We start from the raw sequence: 15,630 nt of genomic DNA, 5'->3' as shown, positions 1-15,630 counted from the left end.
TTCAATTGATAAGCACATGGGAACCCCTTTCAGCTCCACTACTGACTGACCATCGATATGCCTGTTAGCTGCGGTCACACTTGCAGCACTGCAGTGCGGCCACACTACCGCAAATACGGTCCCATCTTGAGTAATAACCGAATTACTAATAACAAAGGCTTGCAGCCTACAGCTGCGGAAAAAGGACCAGCAGGAAGCCCAATCGCTGCCACACGCCCACAGCCACAGCACAAATGCCGAAGAATGGCGATGCCGGCCACCGGAGCGGTTCCGGGACAACCAGCGACGGCTGCATCTATCCGGACGACGTCATAATGGGCGTGGGTGTTGCATTCAACGTCCGGTACACGGGATGCGTTGAAGTCAAGACCTCAATGAAATCCCTGGACTTCGAGACCCGTACGCAGCTGGCGCGGTAAGTGAGCAATAACCATGAGTCACAGAAGCATTATCATGTGTTTCGCCTGTATACAGAGAGTGCATCAACCGAGTTTGCGAGGCGGCCGGTTTAAAGTCTGCTGGCAAGCGGAGATTAACCAACTTTATATCGGATCGCCCCAGCATGCAGCACGCCGGCACCAACATCATCATTAATGTATCGAGCCGAGCATTGTCCCTGAGCAACGTGGAAACGGGCGAGGTTATAGCCAATCACAATATGCCGCGCATATCGTTTGCCTCCGGCGGTGACAATGATACCCTGGACTTCCTGGCCTACATAGCCAAGAACGAGGATGAATGGCGGGCATGTTATGTTCTGGAATGCGCTGGCGGCCAAAGCGAAGACTTAATTGTGACCATTGGCAAGGCTTTTGCCTTGCGCTTCAACGCTCTCAGTAGGCTTAATGATCCCTCCGCGGATTGCAACATCAATCAGAGCTGCAAGGAGAATGTGAAGGAGTACTACAACGATTTGCCAAACAAGCTGCCCCCCGAAGTGCCGGAACAACAACAGCAGGTGCAGCAGCCTCTCCATCCGCATGCGCCACGTGTGGCACAACTGAATCTGAAGAAGCCTCGCGATCGCCTGAGCAGCAACCTCATCGACCTCAACTCCCCGCCTCCCGATCAGACGACCAATAAGTTGGGTCACTTTGATCCCCTCCAAGCGACCACAGCAGCCAATTCTGTTTTGGCCTCTGTGCGCGATGTGTTCGATGGACCGCAGTGTCCACTCACAGCGGAGGTGTGGTTCCATGCGGGCATATCCAGACCAATATCGGAGCGCTTGCTGCAGCAGGACGGTGACTTCCTGGTGCGCGAGTCACAGGGAAAGCGGGGCCAATACGTACTAACCGGATTAGAGGGCAAGACGCCCAAGCATTTGCTTCTCATCGATCCCGAGGGCGTGGTCCGAACCAAAGATCGCATCTTCGACAGCATTAGCCATCTGATCAACTACCACTGGGCACACGCACTGCCCATCATTTCGGAGGACTCTGAGCTGGTCTTGCGTAATCCGGTGCGAAGACCCCAGCCAGATCAGGCTGCGTCTCCCATTACATCAGCATCTTCCTGAACCGGAGGGCACAATCATACGTATAGCTACCACCCATCATATACATAACAAATAATTATATATACTGGCATCAGCGTACACGATTAGATTTAATTATTGTGCACTCGTAGAATATCTTTTATATATCGTCTGTATAAAAACGAACCCATATATTTATGGATTGAATATAAACATATTTACAAATATGTGCATGTCTACAGTATTTTCCATTCGAATGCGAATAAAGATGATAAACGGTACATAATTTTGGGGTTCTTCAATTCCGACAGTTTTCCGCTTAGCAGTTTTTTTTTTAAGGGTTTTTGCTGGAGCACAAGTGTTTTTCAATGGAATGCGCATAACTAATAGAAACACAAAATCATACACTGTAAATGCACTTCACACAAGTTCGTTTATTGTGATCCCATGCAAATCAGAACATCATCATCTACGCGCTATATAAATCTTAGTTGCGACGACCATAGTTGTTGGTGTTGGGCTGGGTGAGCTGCAGGCCACGGATGTTGTGGAAGTCCAGAAGCTTCAACATCTCCTTGGTGTCGGCGTCGACCTCGATGATGTCCTGCTCCAGAGCGGAGACGGCCGGGACGTAGTTGTCGCGACGCTCACGCTCCTCCTCCTGCAGCTTGATGGAGATACCACGCACCTGGGAGTGGCGCAGACGGCCCATCAAATGGGTAACATAGCTGAAAGAGATTAGAGGGACTATTAGAGCCAATCACTATTGAGATTTCAGCGGCACTTACCCGGCAATCTTGTTGCGCAGGGGCTTGGTGGGGATGATGGCCACCTCCTCGCAGATGCGCTTGTTGGTGTGGAAGTCCAACGTCAGGCGAGTGTAGTACTTCTCGATGATGACCTTAGCGGCCTTCTTCACCGTCTTGGTTCGTACGCGACCCTGTGGTAGTTGATAAATTGGTTAGTAACACAATAGTTCTATCCATATTGTTGTATCTCTGGGATACTTTTCTGTCACGACAAATTAAATAATTTGCAGCTGGTTTTCTGCGATAGTTGTGGCAATTTACGGTTTTTCTTTAATGTAAAAAGCCTTCACTTGATTGTAGTTTAAGATGCTTTTTAAGTTACGGTATGAACTGATTTTTGAAATGAATATAAAAGTCGGTTTTAAGACGCCGGACACAAATAATGGATTCGGGGGTAACAAAATTAGCACTATGCACGTGGGACCAGCTGCTGTCGTTGCCGTTTTATGGTTGTTAGACCGTTTTCTGATTCGATTTTTGCCAGTTTTTCGGTGCTACGTACCATTCTGTTGCTCGATGGATATTTTAATCACCGCTAAAATGAAACAATTGCAATTATTTTTAAGAAAAACGTGGAGAAACAAAATTTGTGCACATACCTCGCCGGAAACGAAAGAAAAAGAAGGATGCCGTGTGACCAGAGTGGTTGTGTGAAAAATATACTAAAATACACCGCAAATATACCAAAAATATACAAATATCTCTGGTGGATGAATTGGATAGAAATAGCGTGGACTCGAATCTTAGTACACTCATTGTTGTACTAAATTATTAGGACATTTTTTTTTCAGACTTTTCTAAAGTTTTAGTAGTACCTATGTATAAGAAAGGCTAGTTTTTATTAATGTATAACTAATAGGGCAAATCCGTATGTTAATCAGCCTTAAAATATTAACTGTTGATACGGCATTAAATTAAGTTGCATTTCCCAATTGCATTCATTTGATAAATGAGAAAAACTTTTTTCGAATGAGATCCAGGTTTGGAGACTATTTTGGCTATGTTTTTAGTCTTCGAACTCTCCACATTGTTTGAGTCTTCGCTAAGTGGACTCCACTCTTGCGTTCCACTTATTTTGGTATACCCGAATATATGGTATATTTAAACCAGAAGTGCGACATATTTTGGCGATCCTCGCAGGGTCACACTGGTTCTTATCGTTGTTGTTTGTGCTTTTCAATCGCGGATGTGTGCTTTTCGATCTCGCGATCTCTAATTTCTTTAGCAATATCTATATGTACATATTGCACAGTGGCAGCAGAGAAAGAGCAACAGCAACTGCATATCATATGCGATATAGCAAGTGTTTGTCCAAGTGTGCGTGGGTGTGCGAATAACAAATAGTACGAAATGAACGACCAAGAGAAACAACAACGCCAGCAACAACACTACTTCCAAAGCGAGTGGAAGAGTAGCGTTAATAGTCACGGAAATTCGTTATCAGACAGCCGGGATTATGATACCAACTCGTCGCGCAATTCGCTCTCCGGCTCCCCGCCCGTCGCCTCGAATTGCTCCACCTCCAGTTCCCTGGACTTCGACAGGCCACTGGCCCAGTTGCTCGAGCCAAAACTGGAGGCCGACGGGCTGGGCATCATCCATGGGGATAGCTACAGCATCTACGGCAGCCAGACGGCGGAATCCACCAGTGGCGAGCAACAGGTGCTTAATCTGGGCCTCTCCCTGGACTCGGAGGACGCCCACGCGACATACGGCGCCCTCTTCGGTGCCCAGGATCAACTCACTGCATCTCAAACTCACGCCCATTCACAAATAGTTTCTGCGCCAGCGGAAAATGGCTTTCCGCTAGCGGATCAACTAACACCATTGCCCATCACGGTCATACCCATCACATATCACCACACCACCGAGAATCTCAGCTCCAGCCACGCTGAAGTTCCGCTGATAGCCAGTCTGAGCGATAGCACCGCACAGGTGTTCAATCTGGATGACATCTGCTTCACGCTGGAGTACCAGTTCGAGAACCAGAGGCTCGTCCAGGTCCAGCCGCCCACTGTGGTCTCGCTCAGCATGGTGTCCAGCCCCAACGAGGCTGCAACTCCCACAATCAACTGTGATAATGACCAGGGCACTGGAAACAACAGCATCTCTAGGGACTCCACATCCAATTCTCCAGCTTATTTCACAATTGAGACGAGGTACTGCACCCCTGCATGTCCACCCTTCGCTGCATGAGTCTTCTATGATTTGCATGTAATTGGATTTTTAGTTGCTTAGGAATGAGATTTTTAAAGATTTTACAGATTTAATGACAACAACCCGTTCTGGAATTGCAGTATAGTTAGGGAAAAACTTGTGCAATTAATAGATCAAATAATAGTTTCAAAACGCTTAACTCGCTTTTTTAAAGAAGAATAATATAACTAATACCTTTTATAGAGGTATAAAAGTCTGAATTTGAATTTTTCGAACTATGTATTGCCTTAAAAAATCAGTTCTCGAAACTTCGTGTGTGTATGCACATTGTATATATATCCAAGAAAGAATTTTGCCATACAATTTTAAACAAAATTCGAGAAAAAATTATTGAATTCAAAAAATAAAAATAAATCATAAGTCTTGGCAAAGCATATTTTTTTTGCGATATTGAATTTGGTTCTAGCGTTGAGCACATAATTAATTAATTAAATTTATAATGACTGCAACAGGTTTTCACTGAGTTATGATTAGAGCACAGAACTATGAAATATTTAACATATATACTTTTTATCCAATATTTAACTTAATGGCAGGCCTTGAGTTCGTTCGATTGCCATGCGAAAAAAGTGACTTTTGATTTGCCCCAAGAACAGAAGCCAGAACGGGAATAATAATTGCATATTTTCAGTGTCATGTATGAGTGGATTAGTGCTTGTGTTTTTGTCGCATTTTGGCCAATTACAGTGGGCCGTCAGGTGTGCCTTGCCCTCCGCATTCTGACCCCCGCCAGGGACACCACCCTCCCCCAGCGCCCCTCTCTCTCCGCTCATCGCTGCTAATTTTCCACTGCCCACACACAAAAATGTTTCGAGAGAGAGCGGAAAATAAAGGAAAACATTTGCCTAGCGTCTGTCGTGACGTGTCCGATTTTTTGGTTTTTTTGTGATTTTTTGCTCATTTTTTGTTTGGTTTCCCTCGAGAAAAAAAGAGGCAAACATCGAAATTTTCATATTTTCTTCCTTGTCGAGAATTTGCGTTGGCAAATTTCAGGCGTTCCAATGTCCGCTTATTACAACGCGGTGTCCGAATCGCTTGCAAGTTGTTTGCTAATTGCCTGATTTGTGTTCTCAGCCTGTTGCATTCTGCGCGCGGCCATCGACTCGACCAGGGCATACCCTCGCTGTGCCGTGTGCCCAATGGGCATCATAATGGCTGCATGCCTCTGGGTCCCCACTTCGGCTGATGATTGTATCGAACATCATTTGTTTGGGCTAAAAATAGTTGCGCCGATGAACGCATTTAGATTTCTACCCCCACCCCAAAGTGCCGACCAGAATGTATAGATGGATATATGCATGCATAGATGAACATACATATATTTCTACAGTATGTTGGGGCGAAGACGGCCGAAAATTTCCCCGAAACTCATTAACACTTGATGTAAAGAAGCCGGTTTTCAAAAGATACCAAATTGTAGCCCCTTCTATTGTGAAATTCTCGCTCGAAAACTTTGCTCCTCAAAAGTGGCGATTTGGCACTATAAAAAGTTTTCTCTACCCAAGTATTCTATTTTCCTTTTCCCAAAGGGTAGAACTCGTAAATGTCTCATAGGTTTTTATTCCCTAGAATTAGTTAAATAACATGTACAGCTGATAGGGCGTTTATTAATAACAAAATAATCAGTTCTCCCTGCACTTAGTTAACAATTTGGTGATAAGTCACGAAAGCTGAAGGGTTTACACAATGTTTACTCGTATTTCAGTAGATATGATTGATACAGAAAAGCGACTGATAGTAATAGTAATACTAGTGATTGAAACCCTTCAATAGACATTTGAAATTGGTCATAAACTAAATTTTCCCGTGGCTAAATCCAAATGATCTGTTGTGATGGGGCTTAGTCCGCTCTGTGCCACATTGTTGTTGCTCCTCGCCTGCTCATTATTCTGCGGCACAATAATTTTTCAATTTTTCATCCGTGTCTCGCTTGTTGTTTAGCTAGCTCCTTGCCTTCCTTCCCTCCAACCGACCTCTCCGTTCGGCGACGACGCCCTCTTGCTATTTTTACCGCCATGAGTAGTGTTCCCTCAATCATATTTCTCATTTTTCAGTACTCCCGCGATCAGAAGGGGGGCGGGCGGTCATCTCGATGGGCGAGCCAGCCGGTGGTGGTAACAGGAAGGGTCTGGGGGAGGCACGCTGCCCGTCAGTCAGCCTGCCAGCCTGGCAGCCGTCTCAGCACCCACGCACTTGTTGTACTGCTTCCCTCGACTTGTCTTCATAGTTTCGGTTGCCGTCTGCTATTTGATTTTGCCATTTGTGTTTGTTGTGTTGTGTTTTGGCCATGACAACATTAAATATTAATTAATCTGATTAATAAGTACAGAAGAGCCTCCAGGGAACGCCTGTTTTTCGGTCGTCTTTTCTATACACTTTGTTTGCTGTTGATGTTTTCGCTGACGCTCTAACCCCACTAATCGCAATCTGTGCAATTTGCATTTATGCATATTTGTATATATATACATATATGTTGTTTTATGTATACTTGTTGCGTTTATAATTATATACAAAGATCTTAACGGCCCACTGACACACAAATCGGATGGAATATATGCCCCACCCGATGCGATTTTCTGTTCTCTGCTTCTGTTTCTGTTTGTTTCCAACTGCAAATTCGATAAATTCCCACGTTGGTCTTCTCCAACCCCGCTCGCTCGGTTCTTCCAGCTATGTGGATGAGTACGATCCAAATGAGCCGGACGAGGACGAGCAGCTGGCCCACTGCATCCAGCCGGGCGTTCTGCACCAAGACGTCGATGAGGAGGAGGAGAGGCAGGACGAGAACGATCAGCTAATGGCGTTGGCCTATGAGGTACCCACACCCAATCACCAACCGCTAGTCAAGTGTCAAACGTGCCTTACGTTGCCTAACGCTTTTTGTAGCGACTCGCCATCCTAATCCCAGTGCTAGCGGAGAATCCGATTCCGGCGATTCCGCTGTAGGCGTGTGTAACCAAGTTTTGTTAACCATCTAGTGGTGCGTAGTGTTCGCTTAATACGACGGCTGTCCCTTAACAGATCACTCGCCCATGTCCAGCATGAATCCCACTCATCATAATTGTCTCATTCCAAGGAACATGCACATGCATATATTAACCATTTAGCTGGTGCAATGTATTTGACCTAATAGCATTGTTATACTTGCCATTTAGAGTTCGGATGAGGCTCTCAGTCGCTATAGATGCAACTATGAGAACTGTTATCGCAGCTACAGCACAATTGGAAATCTGCGAACGCATTTAAAAACCCACACGGGTGAGTACACATATATACAATTACTTTGGTATCATTTCTATTATACTACGTTCGTCTACTTCGCTTGATTTCGTCACTGACAAAGTTGAGCACTTTCAGCTGTATATCTCTTCGAGTGCCTTCGTCCACGCCAGCCAATATGCTCTCCAGATACTTGTAGAAGGGATCTTGGGGCTCCGCCGGCTTGTCCTTCAACGCACTCTCGATGAGATTCACTACGTTCATGAACTGGGCTTGAGTTTGACTCAGTCCTTCGCCAGTCACACTGGCTTTCGTTTCGTATGGCAGCTCGCTGCTTATATTGCACGCTGAATCCTCTGATATAAACTCCGCACTGGAGTTATCCGTCTCACTGAGATACTCAGCCTCATCGCCATTATAAAATATAAACTCATCCGGCTGAAATTCAGTGGTGCAGTTGCGTTTAAGGGCTGGTTCATCCGCCGACTTGCTTTCCTCGTTTTCACCCGGCACAAACGTTGTATTTGTGTTTAATGCACAGTTGCACAGTTCTTTCAGATTCCTAGCATAAGAGACACACATTACAGCCATTTCAAAGATGCATGAGTTGAGTAAATGGAGCACCTTTTGGTTCGTATGTGCTCCCTGAGGAAATCGAGCTCTTCAAACCTAAGAATATTGATCCTTTTGCCAGCGGGCCTTGGCAATTCCCTCACATAACGATCTCGTAGGGTCTTCCATCTAACTTGACAGGTTTCAACTGCAATTTCAAACTTACAAAATTTGTACTGCATGTAAGGAAACGCGATATTACCTGATTTCTGGCATGCTTGGGCCACTGCAACCCACGCCAGCTTTCTTTCATATTTAGTGTGATATTTCTCGTATATTGAAACGTTTTGCTTAACACTTGCAATTAGTAGAGCGTCAAAACCGTCAAAAGCGTCCATAGTGATGTGATTTTTTGAAAATCAACCAAAATGTATTTAGGAAAACTTATGCGCTTTTGCGTCGCGTGAAAAAGTTAACGCAAGCAAACAGCTGATAAGTTCTAGGTGTTTTACAACACTGGCAAGACAGTGGCGAAGCTCAGCGAAGGGGATGAAAACACATTAAATAATCATTAAATAATATTGTATCCAGCTAACGCAGTAAATAAAATAATAAATAACCCGTGAATGTCGGCGTGATTCTTAGAAATATAATTATGCAGACAATAAGTTGCATTTCTGCTTTTTTGTACATATGGCTTTAGTGATGGGAAAATAATGAGTTTGTGAATCCTTAATCGATACCTACTCGATAATCTGGTTATCGCGCCAGTATCTTCAAAATTTAAATTTTGCTTTTATTATTATAGAATAGAAAAATGGTTTATTAACGCGAAATATGAACTTATTAAAACGAGTAACAGCGACGAATTACAACGTTTTTTCTGCTTTTCAGGCGACTACAGCTTTAAATGTCCGGAAGATGGATGCCACAAGGCCTTCCTCACATCCTACAGCCTGAAGATCCACGTCCGCGTCCACACGAAGGTGAAGCCATACGAGTGCGAGGTGTCTGGCTGCGATAAGGCGTTCAACACGCGCTACAGGTGAGTAATCATCCACTTCGGTGGACTGATAGTCTCCGGCATAAACCAATGGCTGCGGGTCTCAATAATCTGTCATCAACACAACGTCGCCCGATCCACCAACAGATTGCACGCCCACCTGCGTCTGCACAATGGCGAGACGTTCAACTGTGAGCTGTGCCAGAAGTGCTTCACCACGCTGAGCGACCTAAAGAAGCACATGCGCACGCACACCCAGGAGCGGCCGTACAAGTGTCCGGAAGATGACTGCGGCAAAGCATTCACCGCCTCGCATCACCTGAAGACCCACCGAAGGACACATACTGGCGAAAAGCCGTATCCCTGCCAGGAGGACAGCTGCCAAAAGTCGTTCAGCACATCGCATAGCCTCAAATCCCACAAGAAGACTCACCAGCGGCAGTTGCAAAACAAGGGTCGCAAGAAACGGCCACTAAAGACGCAGCAAACGAAGTGCAGCGATCAGGAGCAGAAGGATCCACAGCGGGAGGAGCAGGAGCAGGAGGAGGAGGAATTTATTAAAGAGGATCAGCCGGAGATGACGCTGTTGAATCCAGGCAGTCACTGCTCGGAAACCACCAGCACGGACAGCGGAGTGGTGCTGCAAACGCTTACGCCGCAGGATCAGCTGTCCAATGTGTTTATCCTGCAGAGGGACGAGCCTCTCATACTTCCAGAAACATCACAGGCCTACCAGCTCTCCTACGCCGCCGAGGAGGAAATACCCAGTCCGTGGATTGACGCCGGCGTCCTCGTCTCCAAGCCCATCATTCCCATGGCACCGCTAACGGATGCCTGCGTGGCCCTGCCCACCGAGATGCCCAGTTTCGTCAACCTGAAGCCCACATTCGGCAATGCGGTAAGCGGCAACATGGGGGATCCGCAGGCGGAAACCATGGATGTGGATCCCGCAGTGGAGCCAACGCTGCCCACGCCCACCTTGGAGCTGAATCAGCAAAATATCGAAGAGCTGCTCAAGCAGGACAGCTTCGAGAACGAGGAGGACATGGAAACGGAGTCGCTTCTGAACGACATCCTCATGACCATCGACAACAACAGTGCCCTGCTGCAGGCCACACTGCAGCAGGCCTCCCAGGTGCCAAGCGATGCCTCCGGCTTGGTGGAACTGGACATTCGGGACAACAAGCCGACTCTAAAGCAGATCACAGCGGATGCGGGCATCTGCAATTGCACCAACTGCAAGTGCGATCAGACAAAGAGTTGTCACGGCGGCGACTGTGGTGCTGGTGCTTCTGCTTCTGCTCAAAAGACCACAAGGACTACCGCGACCGCAGCCACAACCACAACCACAACGTTGAATTCCAGCGGTGGCAAACGCATTTGCGGCAGCGTGGCGCCCACCAAAAAAGTGAGTAAACGCGAGGCGGAAATGAACCAGAACATCGAGGATGTTGCTTTGCTGCTGCAAAACCTTGCTTCCATGAGTAGCGGCGGCTCCTCCGGCGGCGGTGGCGGTTGCTGCGGCGGTGGTGCCGCCAAGCCAGCACCTGCAGCTGGTGGCTGCTGTGGAGAGCCAAAGGCTGCAAAGCCCCCAAATACCGGTTGCGGTTGTGCACAGCCCAGTGCTCCCTCCGCTGGTGGTTGTTGCGGCAGTGGAGGTGCTCCTGCTCCGAAACCAACGGGTGGTTGCTGCTCGGGCAACCAGAAGCCAGCTCCCACGTCGGCAACGGGCTGCTGCTCTGGCAAGGGAAAAGTGCAGGAGCCGCCGGTCATTAGCAGCGCTTCTTCAGCTCCCGCTGCCGCCGTCAAGGGCAACGCCTGCACGTGCAAGAGTCCGGCGGAGGGCGTGGCCAACGGCTGCTGCGTGGTGATCTGCATTAAAACGCTGCAAGCTCTACGCAAAGTTCTGACGCGCCGGAATCTAAATCTAATGCTTTGTCCACAGCAGAACTAAACTAAGAACTACTTATGTACACTAATCCCGATGCAAGAAAAAAAAGCCCAGAGATCGGATATCATGTAATCAAATAATGGTATTGAGCCTGTAAAAAGTATTTTCCCACAAAGAAACCAAAAAAGTTAACAAAAATTATCAAAGTGCATTTAAGTGAAACGATTCAATCATATGTGATCCCAGCGGAGGCTGGCCGCGCTACAACTTCCATTACAAAAGCTACCCCAAATCTACTGCAATCATTTGAAACCCAACATTATCTAGAATCCCAAAGCAGCTTCCGGTGAGCTGACATAGAGAGTGCTTTTCGCAAACTGTCGGCGATAAGTCAAACATTGCCATAAATACAGGGTGCGAGGATATGTCGGCCTTATCAGACAATAAAACATGGCAGACTACGAAGTATACGCCCAATTGATACACATGTACAACTAGAGAGTTGATAAAAGGCCGTCAGTTCGCTTTAATCTAAGGCTCTTACTTGTTTTTGTATCATTTTAATATTTAACACGTTGAATATCTTTGAGTTTATCTACAACTAACAAATGTAATTTATTACTACCCCAAATCAAAAGCGATCCACGCCTTAGGGACGTAAAATTTATGAGGGCGGGCGTAATTTTGTTAAATTATATCAAATGTAACAGAATACTTTTGTGTTTTTGTATCGAGTTTATCGACGCTTTATATCATGCCAAATATGAACAGAGACATATTTACCACTGTTTTCTTATATACCCCAAGTTAAATCATCTGTATAAAGTCGAATAAAACATAAAACTAAACTTGTTGTAACGATTCTTATTGCTCCAATATTGCTGTTTACCGCTCTTGCGCTCCTGTGGATGCTGCTTGTTGCTCCAGCTCTTGCTCCTTCTCCTGCTGCCGCTGCTGTTGCTTTTGTTGCTCCGGAATGTGGACAGGCGTGTAGAAACCAACGACAAACGCAGATTACTAGATGCTAACTGCTATACAGAATGTGCTTTTATTGACCCCCCCCCGACTCCCTAATGAAGAACTCATAATTTGGCGCTCTGATCCACTGATCCACTGATCCACCAATGTTTTCTAATCCTCGCCAGCTGGTATGACCTCCTCTAGACGCCGCACGAACTTAACGCGCAGTTCCGTCACATTGTCGCCCTTCAGTTGATCCTGCAAAAGGACACCCAGCCACACACGCACACACAAAGCACACATTAGAGACCATAAGCCAACAGTGAAGGGCGCCAAAGAGTAACTATAGAAGACTTGCCTGCACGAACCAGCACTGCACCTCCAGCTGCACCATCTCCAGGGCGCCACGGATGCAGCCGCTGAGTATGGCACTGTAGCGCAGATTGGTCAGGTCCGGCGGCAGCTCGACGAACTCCGTCAGCGGATTGCTGTCGAACACCAGGGAGAACTCATCGGAGGCCGGCGACCAGTTCGAAATGGTGGGCTGGATGTTCAGGTAGATGCGGAACGCCTGCTGGATGCGATCGGCCGTCTCGCGCATCTCCAGGCAGCGGGGCGCCGATGTCCTGGCCAGAAAGTCCTCGATCAGTCGCATGCCCATGTTGTAGCCGATCCGCTCCAGCTGCTTGTTCACGTCCTCGGCGTTCTCGAAGTCGCGCAGCATCTGGGTGACGAGTGCTCCATAGGTGAGTGTCAGGAACTCCGAGTTCTGTGTTTTGTTTTTTGTACAAACGAGGAAGAGAGGAGAGAGCAGATAGCGAATAAAAATCAATCCAGAACCAGAATAAAGCGTTTTATAAATTTAGCCATTTTAAAGTTCCACAGTAAAAGTATATGTTTTTTTAAATTTATAAACAGTGTGCTGTATTTATTATGCGTCACATTGATTGCATTCTTATGTCCTCAATGGTGCTTTGAATTTTGCGTACGTTTTGATTGTTGAATTTCTATTGTTTAGCTCGGTTGTCTGTGGCTACTGAAGCCATTTCCCCATTCCATTTTTAAATGAATTATGAAACCTATATTAATCATTGCCTTCTTCGTGTAAATTTTGTTGTCTAGTGAATAAAATAATTTTTGTAGTAAATAATTACATATTTCAAACAATATTCAACAGGTGGCCAACAGAAATAAGTTGCATGGTTTTGAAAAAAATTAAATAAATATTTGGTAGTATAAACGATTTAGATAATGAATATAATAAGTAAAAACAATTACAATTAACTCTCTACTTAATAATTTTCGTTTTTGCAATCTAAGTAAATGACAAAAAATAGAAGAACTAATAATGTAATAAAGTTACACTTTGAAACTAATAATCGAGAAGGCCTAATTTTGAAATGAACCATGTGAGTCGACCAAAGTGGTGTGTTTGAGGACAAGAGGACACAGAGCGTTTGGCTTAGCACTAAAAACTACGATCTAGTCTAGTTTGTATCTACAGCTAGGAGGCGACTATTCCGATTTGATCGCCGTTATGGTAATGCTTGGCGTTTGATGTGGCGCGATCAGTTTCGGTGGAGCGCGGGCCGTGCCTCGGCTGAGGGTGACGCCGCCACTGGGCGTCATGGGCATGCTGCTGCCTTCCGGCCCGGACGAGTCATGATCGCCCTTCTCCTGCGCCGAATGGAAGCGACCACCCTCGCCACGTGCTCGATTCATGGCGTGGCGATGGCGAGATTCGTGCAGATACTTGCAGCGCTCCTTGGGTATGCGCGACTCCAGCTTGGCTCTGGCCTGCCGCCGAATGAGGATACGTTTGTACTGCTTGGCATTCACATAGAGCGGCTCCTCATCCGCCTCGCCCTTGGAGCTCTCGTCCTCGCTGTTCGTATTCGTGCCAGTGGTACTTGTGCTAACATCGGCGCTTATATTATTGGCTGCAGCACTGGCTGCCACCGCCGCCGCCGTCTGCTGTTGCTGCTGCTGCTGGTTTTGGGTCTGGGATTGCACTTGCTGCTGATGCTGTTGCTGCTGCTGTTGGGCAACCACTGTGCCCACTCCGGTGCCTACTCCGGCATTGGCGGCCGCTGCATTTACCGCTGCCATCGCTGTCTGCGGCACCATGATGATCTGTTGCCCAGCTGTGGGTGCCGCCTGATTGGCGCTGGGTGCCGGATTGATTTGCACCAGCTGCCCGTTAATGTTGAGGTAGTGGGGCGTCGGCTGGGCAGCCATGGCGGCTGCAGCGTTGACCGCTGCATTCGGATCCAAGGCGGCAATGGTGGGCGTCTGATAGAATATGGTCTGGCCATCGGGCAGCTGCATCACCTGCATCTGTGGCTGCTGCTGCGCAGCCTGCAGCATTATCTGGTTGGCCTGCAGCGGTATCAATTGAGGCTGCAGGCCCGTCGCCGCCGCCTGACCCTGTGGCTGCTGGCCAATTATGATTTGGGCCGCTCCGGTGGGCAGCATGGGCATGGGTATCACTTGGATGGGTTGGGCCGTTGCGGCGGCATTTGTGGATCCTCCGGCTGCAGTGTTTACGTTCAAATTGTTGCCGGTTGTTGCATTGTTGTTGTTAGTGCTGCTGCTATTGTTGTTGTTGTTGGAGGCGGCGGCGGTGGCGGCACCGACGGCGGAGGCGGTGGTGCACATTCTGGGCGTGGCTGAGGGGCGGCTGGTGGCGCTGAAATGGTTTTCCATTGCCCGATTGCTCGGCGGTTTGTGCCTGTCTGTGTCGTGTCTCAACCTCAAGCCCTCAACACACACACACACACTTACTGGAAAAGTGAATGAAGCCGATTTTGAGGGTGGTTGGCACGTCAAAGATTCGTTCTTAGGCACTAGGGCACAAATCTAACCTTACAACTAGATCTATGCATCTAAATGGCTAACGATACCGAACTGCCGCTGTTCTCTCTTCTTGGTCAACTTACCACTTTCTTGGCGTCCAAACGGGTGGCTTGTCGCGACATTTTCCGGCTGTTTATGTTGCGATTTGTATAATTGAAAATAAAATTCTCTGTTTTTCTCAGTTTTACAGAGCAGGGTTGTCAGGGTACAGTGCTGAAGCACATTAACATTGGCCAGGGCTGCAGGCTCTGTGCATATCGGCTAGCAGTCACGGCAAGAGCGAAACTATCGCTTGCAGTCACTGTTATATATAACATCTATGAAACAAATAATAAAAAGGAATCCAAACAAAATATTTAATGTTTAACAAAAGTATTAATACTTATAATTAAATAAATACTTCTAATTAAATATATAATTAAATAAGTACTTATAATTAAACCACAAATTATATGTATAAATTATGTAAAATTTTATTAATATGGTAATTAGGAAGTAAACCTCAATATGAATGTTAGTAAAAGAAGTGAGTGACAAAATCAATGTGAAATACATTGTTTCCAATCCGGTTAAAATATTTGGTAATGTATATTTAGTATTAATAATCCTGATCAGAACAAATATGAAATGCTGCATCCCTGGGAAA

General features: G+C 46.6%; 6 protein-coding genes across 7 annotated transcripts; 2 read left to right on the top strand and 4 right to left on the bottom strand.

The window, feature by feature from the left end:
* The first annotated feature begins 33 nt into the window (after positions 1 to 33).
* On the top strand, positions 34 to 1,704 carry LOC120449970 (SHC-transforming protein 4). The gene is made up of 2 exons (XM_039632678.2): positions 34 to 415; positions 475 to 1,704. Exons 1-2 carry the CDS (start codon positions 234 to 236, stop codon positions 1,517 to 1,519), a joined length of 1,227 nt encoding a protein of 408 aa, XP_039488612.1. The 5' UTR covers positions 34 to 233; the 3' UTR covers positions 1,520 to 1,704.
* A 176-nt stretch (positions 1,705 to 1,880) lies between these two features.
* Positions 1,881 to 2,886, bottom strand: LOC120449975 (40S ribosomal protein S17). Its single transcript, XM_039632683.2, has 3 exons — positions 2,789 to 2,886; positions 2,266 to 2,417; positions 1,881 to 2,205 (listed from the first exon to the last, which is right to left on the bottom strand). Exons 1-3 carry the CDS (start codon positions 2,789 to 2,791, stop codon positions 1,965 to 1,967), a joined length of 396 nt encoding a protein of 131 aa, XP_039488617.1. The 5' UTR covers positions 2,792 to 2,886; the 3' UTR covers positions 1,881 to 1,964.
* Positions 2,887 to 3,438: 552 nt separating this feature from the next.
* LOC120447531 lies at positions 3,439 to 12,016 on the top strand. Of its 2 annotated transcripts, XM_039628966.1 has the most exons (5): positions 3,439 to 4,445; positions 7,174 to 7,318; positions 7,659 to 7,761; positions 9,169 to 9,319; positions 9,425 to 12,016. In XM_039628966.1, exons 1-5 carry the CDS (start codon positions 3,637 to 3,639, stop codon positions 11,229 to 11,231), a joined length of 3,015 nt encoding a protein of 1,004 aa, XP_039484900.1. In that variant the 5' UTR covers positions 3,439 to 3,636; the 3' UTR covers positions 11,232 to 12,016. The 2 variants fall into 2 exon arrangements, with proteins under 2 accessions (XP_039484900.1, XP_039484902.1); XM_039628968.1 differs by lacking the exon at positions 7,174 to 7,318 and having other exon boundaries at positions 3,439 to 3,948.
* Positions 7,768 to 8,992, bottom strand: LOC120447533. Its single transcript, XM_039628970.2, has 3 exons — positions 8,537 to 8,992; positions 8,347 to 8,482; positions 7,768 to 8,284 (listed from the first exon to the last, which is right to left on the bottom strand). The coding sequence occupies exons 1-3, from the start codon at positions 8,670 to 8,672 to the stop codon at positions 7,807 to 7,809; spliced, it is 750 nt and encodes a 249-aa protein (XP_039484904.1). The 5' UTR covers positions 8,673 to 8,992; the 3' UTR covers positions 7,768 to 7,806.
* Positions 11,884 to 15,198, bottom strand: LOC120447534 (trafficking protein particle complex subunit 3). The gene is made up of 3 exons (XM_039628971.1): positions 15,068 to 15,198; positions 12,487 to 12,897; positions 11,884 to 12,386 (listed from the first exon to the last, which is right to left on the bottom strand). The coding sequence occupies exons 1-3, from the start codon at positions 15,104 to 15,106 to the stop codon at positions 12,300 to 12,302; spliced, it is 537 nt and encodes a 178-aa protein (XP_039484905.1). The 5' UTR covers positions 15,107 to 15,198; the 3' UTR covers positions 11,884 to 12,299.
* Positions 13,026 to 15,197, bottom strand: LOC120447532 (nuclear transcription factor Y subunit alpha). Its single transcript, XM_039628969.1, has 2 exons — positions 15,068 to 15,197; positions 13,026 to 14,911 (listed from the first exon to the last, which is right to left on the bottom strand). Exon 2 carries the CDS (start codon positions 14,832 to 14,834, stop codon positions 13,644 to 13,646), a length of 1,191 nt encoding a protein of 396 aa, XP_039484903.1. The 5' UTR covers positions 14,835 to 14,911; positions 15,068 to 15,197; the 3' UTR covers positions 13,026 to 13,643.
* Positions 15,199 to 15,630: the final 432 nt, after the last annotated feature.

This window comes from Drosophila santomea, chromosome 3L, assembly GCF_016746245.2.
Source record: "Drosophila santomea strain STO CAGO 1482 chromosome 3L, Prin_Dsan_1.1, whole genome shotgun sequence".
Taxonomy (NCBI): Eukaryota; Metazoa; Arthropoda; class Insecta; order Diptera; family Drosophilidae; genus Drosophila; species Drosophila santomea.
This window is presented reverse-complemented; position numbering and strand designations above follow the sequence as displayed.

Bases quoted from the DNA above. Each gene is read 5' to 3' on its own strand.
- LOC120449970 (XM_039632678.2), top strand. From the start codon at position 234: ATGCCGAAGAATGGCGATGCCGGCCACCGGAGCGGTTCCGGGACAACC. The intron at 416-474 runs GTAAGTGAGCAA...GCCTGTATACAG, and splicing joins ACCCGTACGCAGCTGGCGCG to AGAGTGCATCAACCGAGTTT.
- LOC120449975 (XM_039632683.2), bottom strand. The intron at 2,206-2,265 runs GTAAGTGCCGCT...AATCTCTTTCAG, and splicing joins CTGCGCAACAAGATTGCCGG to CTATGTTACCCATTTGATGG.
- LOC120447531 (XM_039628966.1), top strand. From the start codon at position 3,637: ATGAACGACCAAGAGAAACAACAACGCCAGCAACAACACTACTTCCAA. The intron at 7,319-7,658 runs GTACCCACACCC...CTTGCCATTTAG, and splicing joins TAATGGCGTTGGCCTATGAG to AGTTCGGATGAGGCTCTCAG. The intron at 9,320-9,424 runs GTGAGTAATCAT...ATCCACCAACAG, and splicing joins GCGTTCAACACGCGCTACAG to ATTGCACGCCCACCTGCGTC.
- LOC120447533 (XM_039628970.2), bottom strand. From the start codon at position 8,672: ATGGACGCTTTTGACGGTTTTGACGCTCTACTAATTGCAAGTGTTAAG. The intron at 8,483-8,536 runs GTAATATCGCGT...TTGAAATTGCAG, and splicing joins CCAAGCATGCCAGAAATCAG to TTGAAACCTGTCAAGTTAGA. The intron at 8,285-8,346 runs GTGCTCCATTTA...CTCTTATGCTAG, and splicing joins GAGCACATACGAACCAAAAG to GAATCTGAAAGAACTGTGCA.
- LOC120447532 (XM_039628969.1), bottom strand. From the start codon at position 14,834: ATGGAAAACCATTTCAGCGCCACCAGCCGCCCCTCAGCCACGCCCAGA.
- LOC120447534 (XM_039628971.1), bottom strand. From the start codon at position 15,106: ATGTCGCGACAAGCCACCCGTTTGGACGCCAAGAAAGTG. The intron at 12,898-15,067 runs GTAAGTTGACCA...AACAAAACACAG, and splicing joins GTTTGGACGCCAAGAAAGTG to AACTCGGAGTTCCTGACACT. The intron at 12,387-12,486 runs GCAAGTCTTCTA...GTCCTTTTGCAG, and splicing joins TGCAGTGCTGGTTCGTGCAG to GATCAACTGAAGGGCGACAA.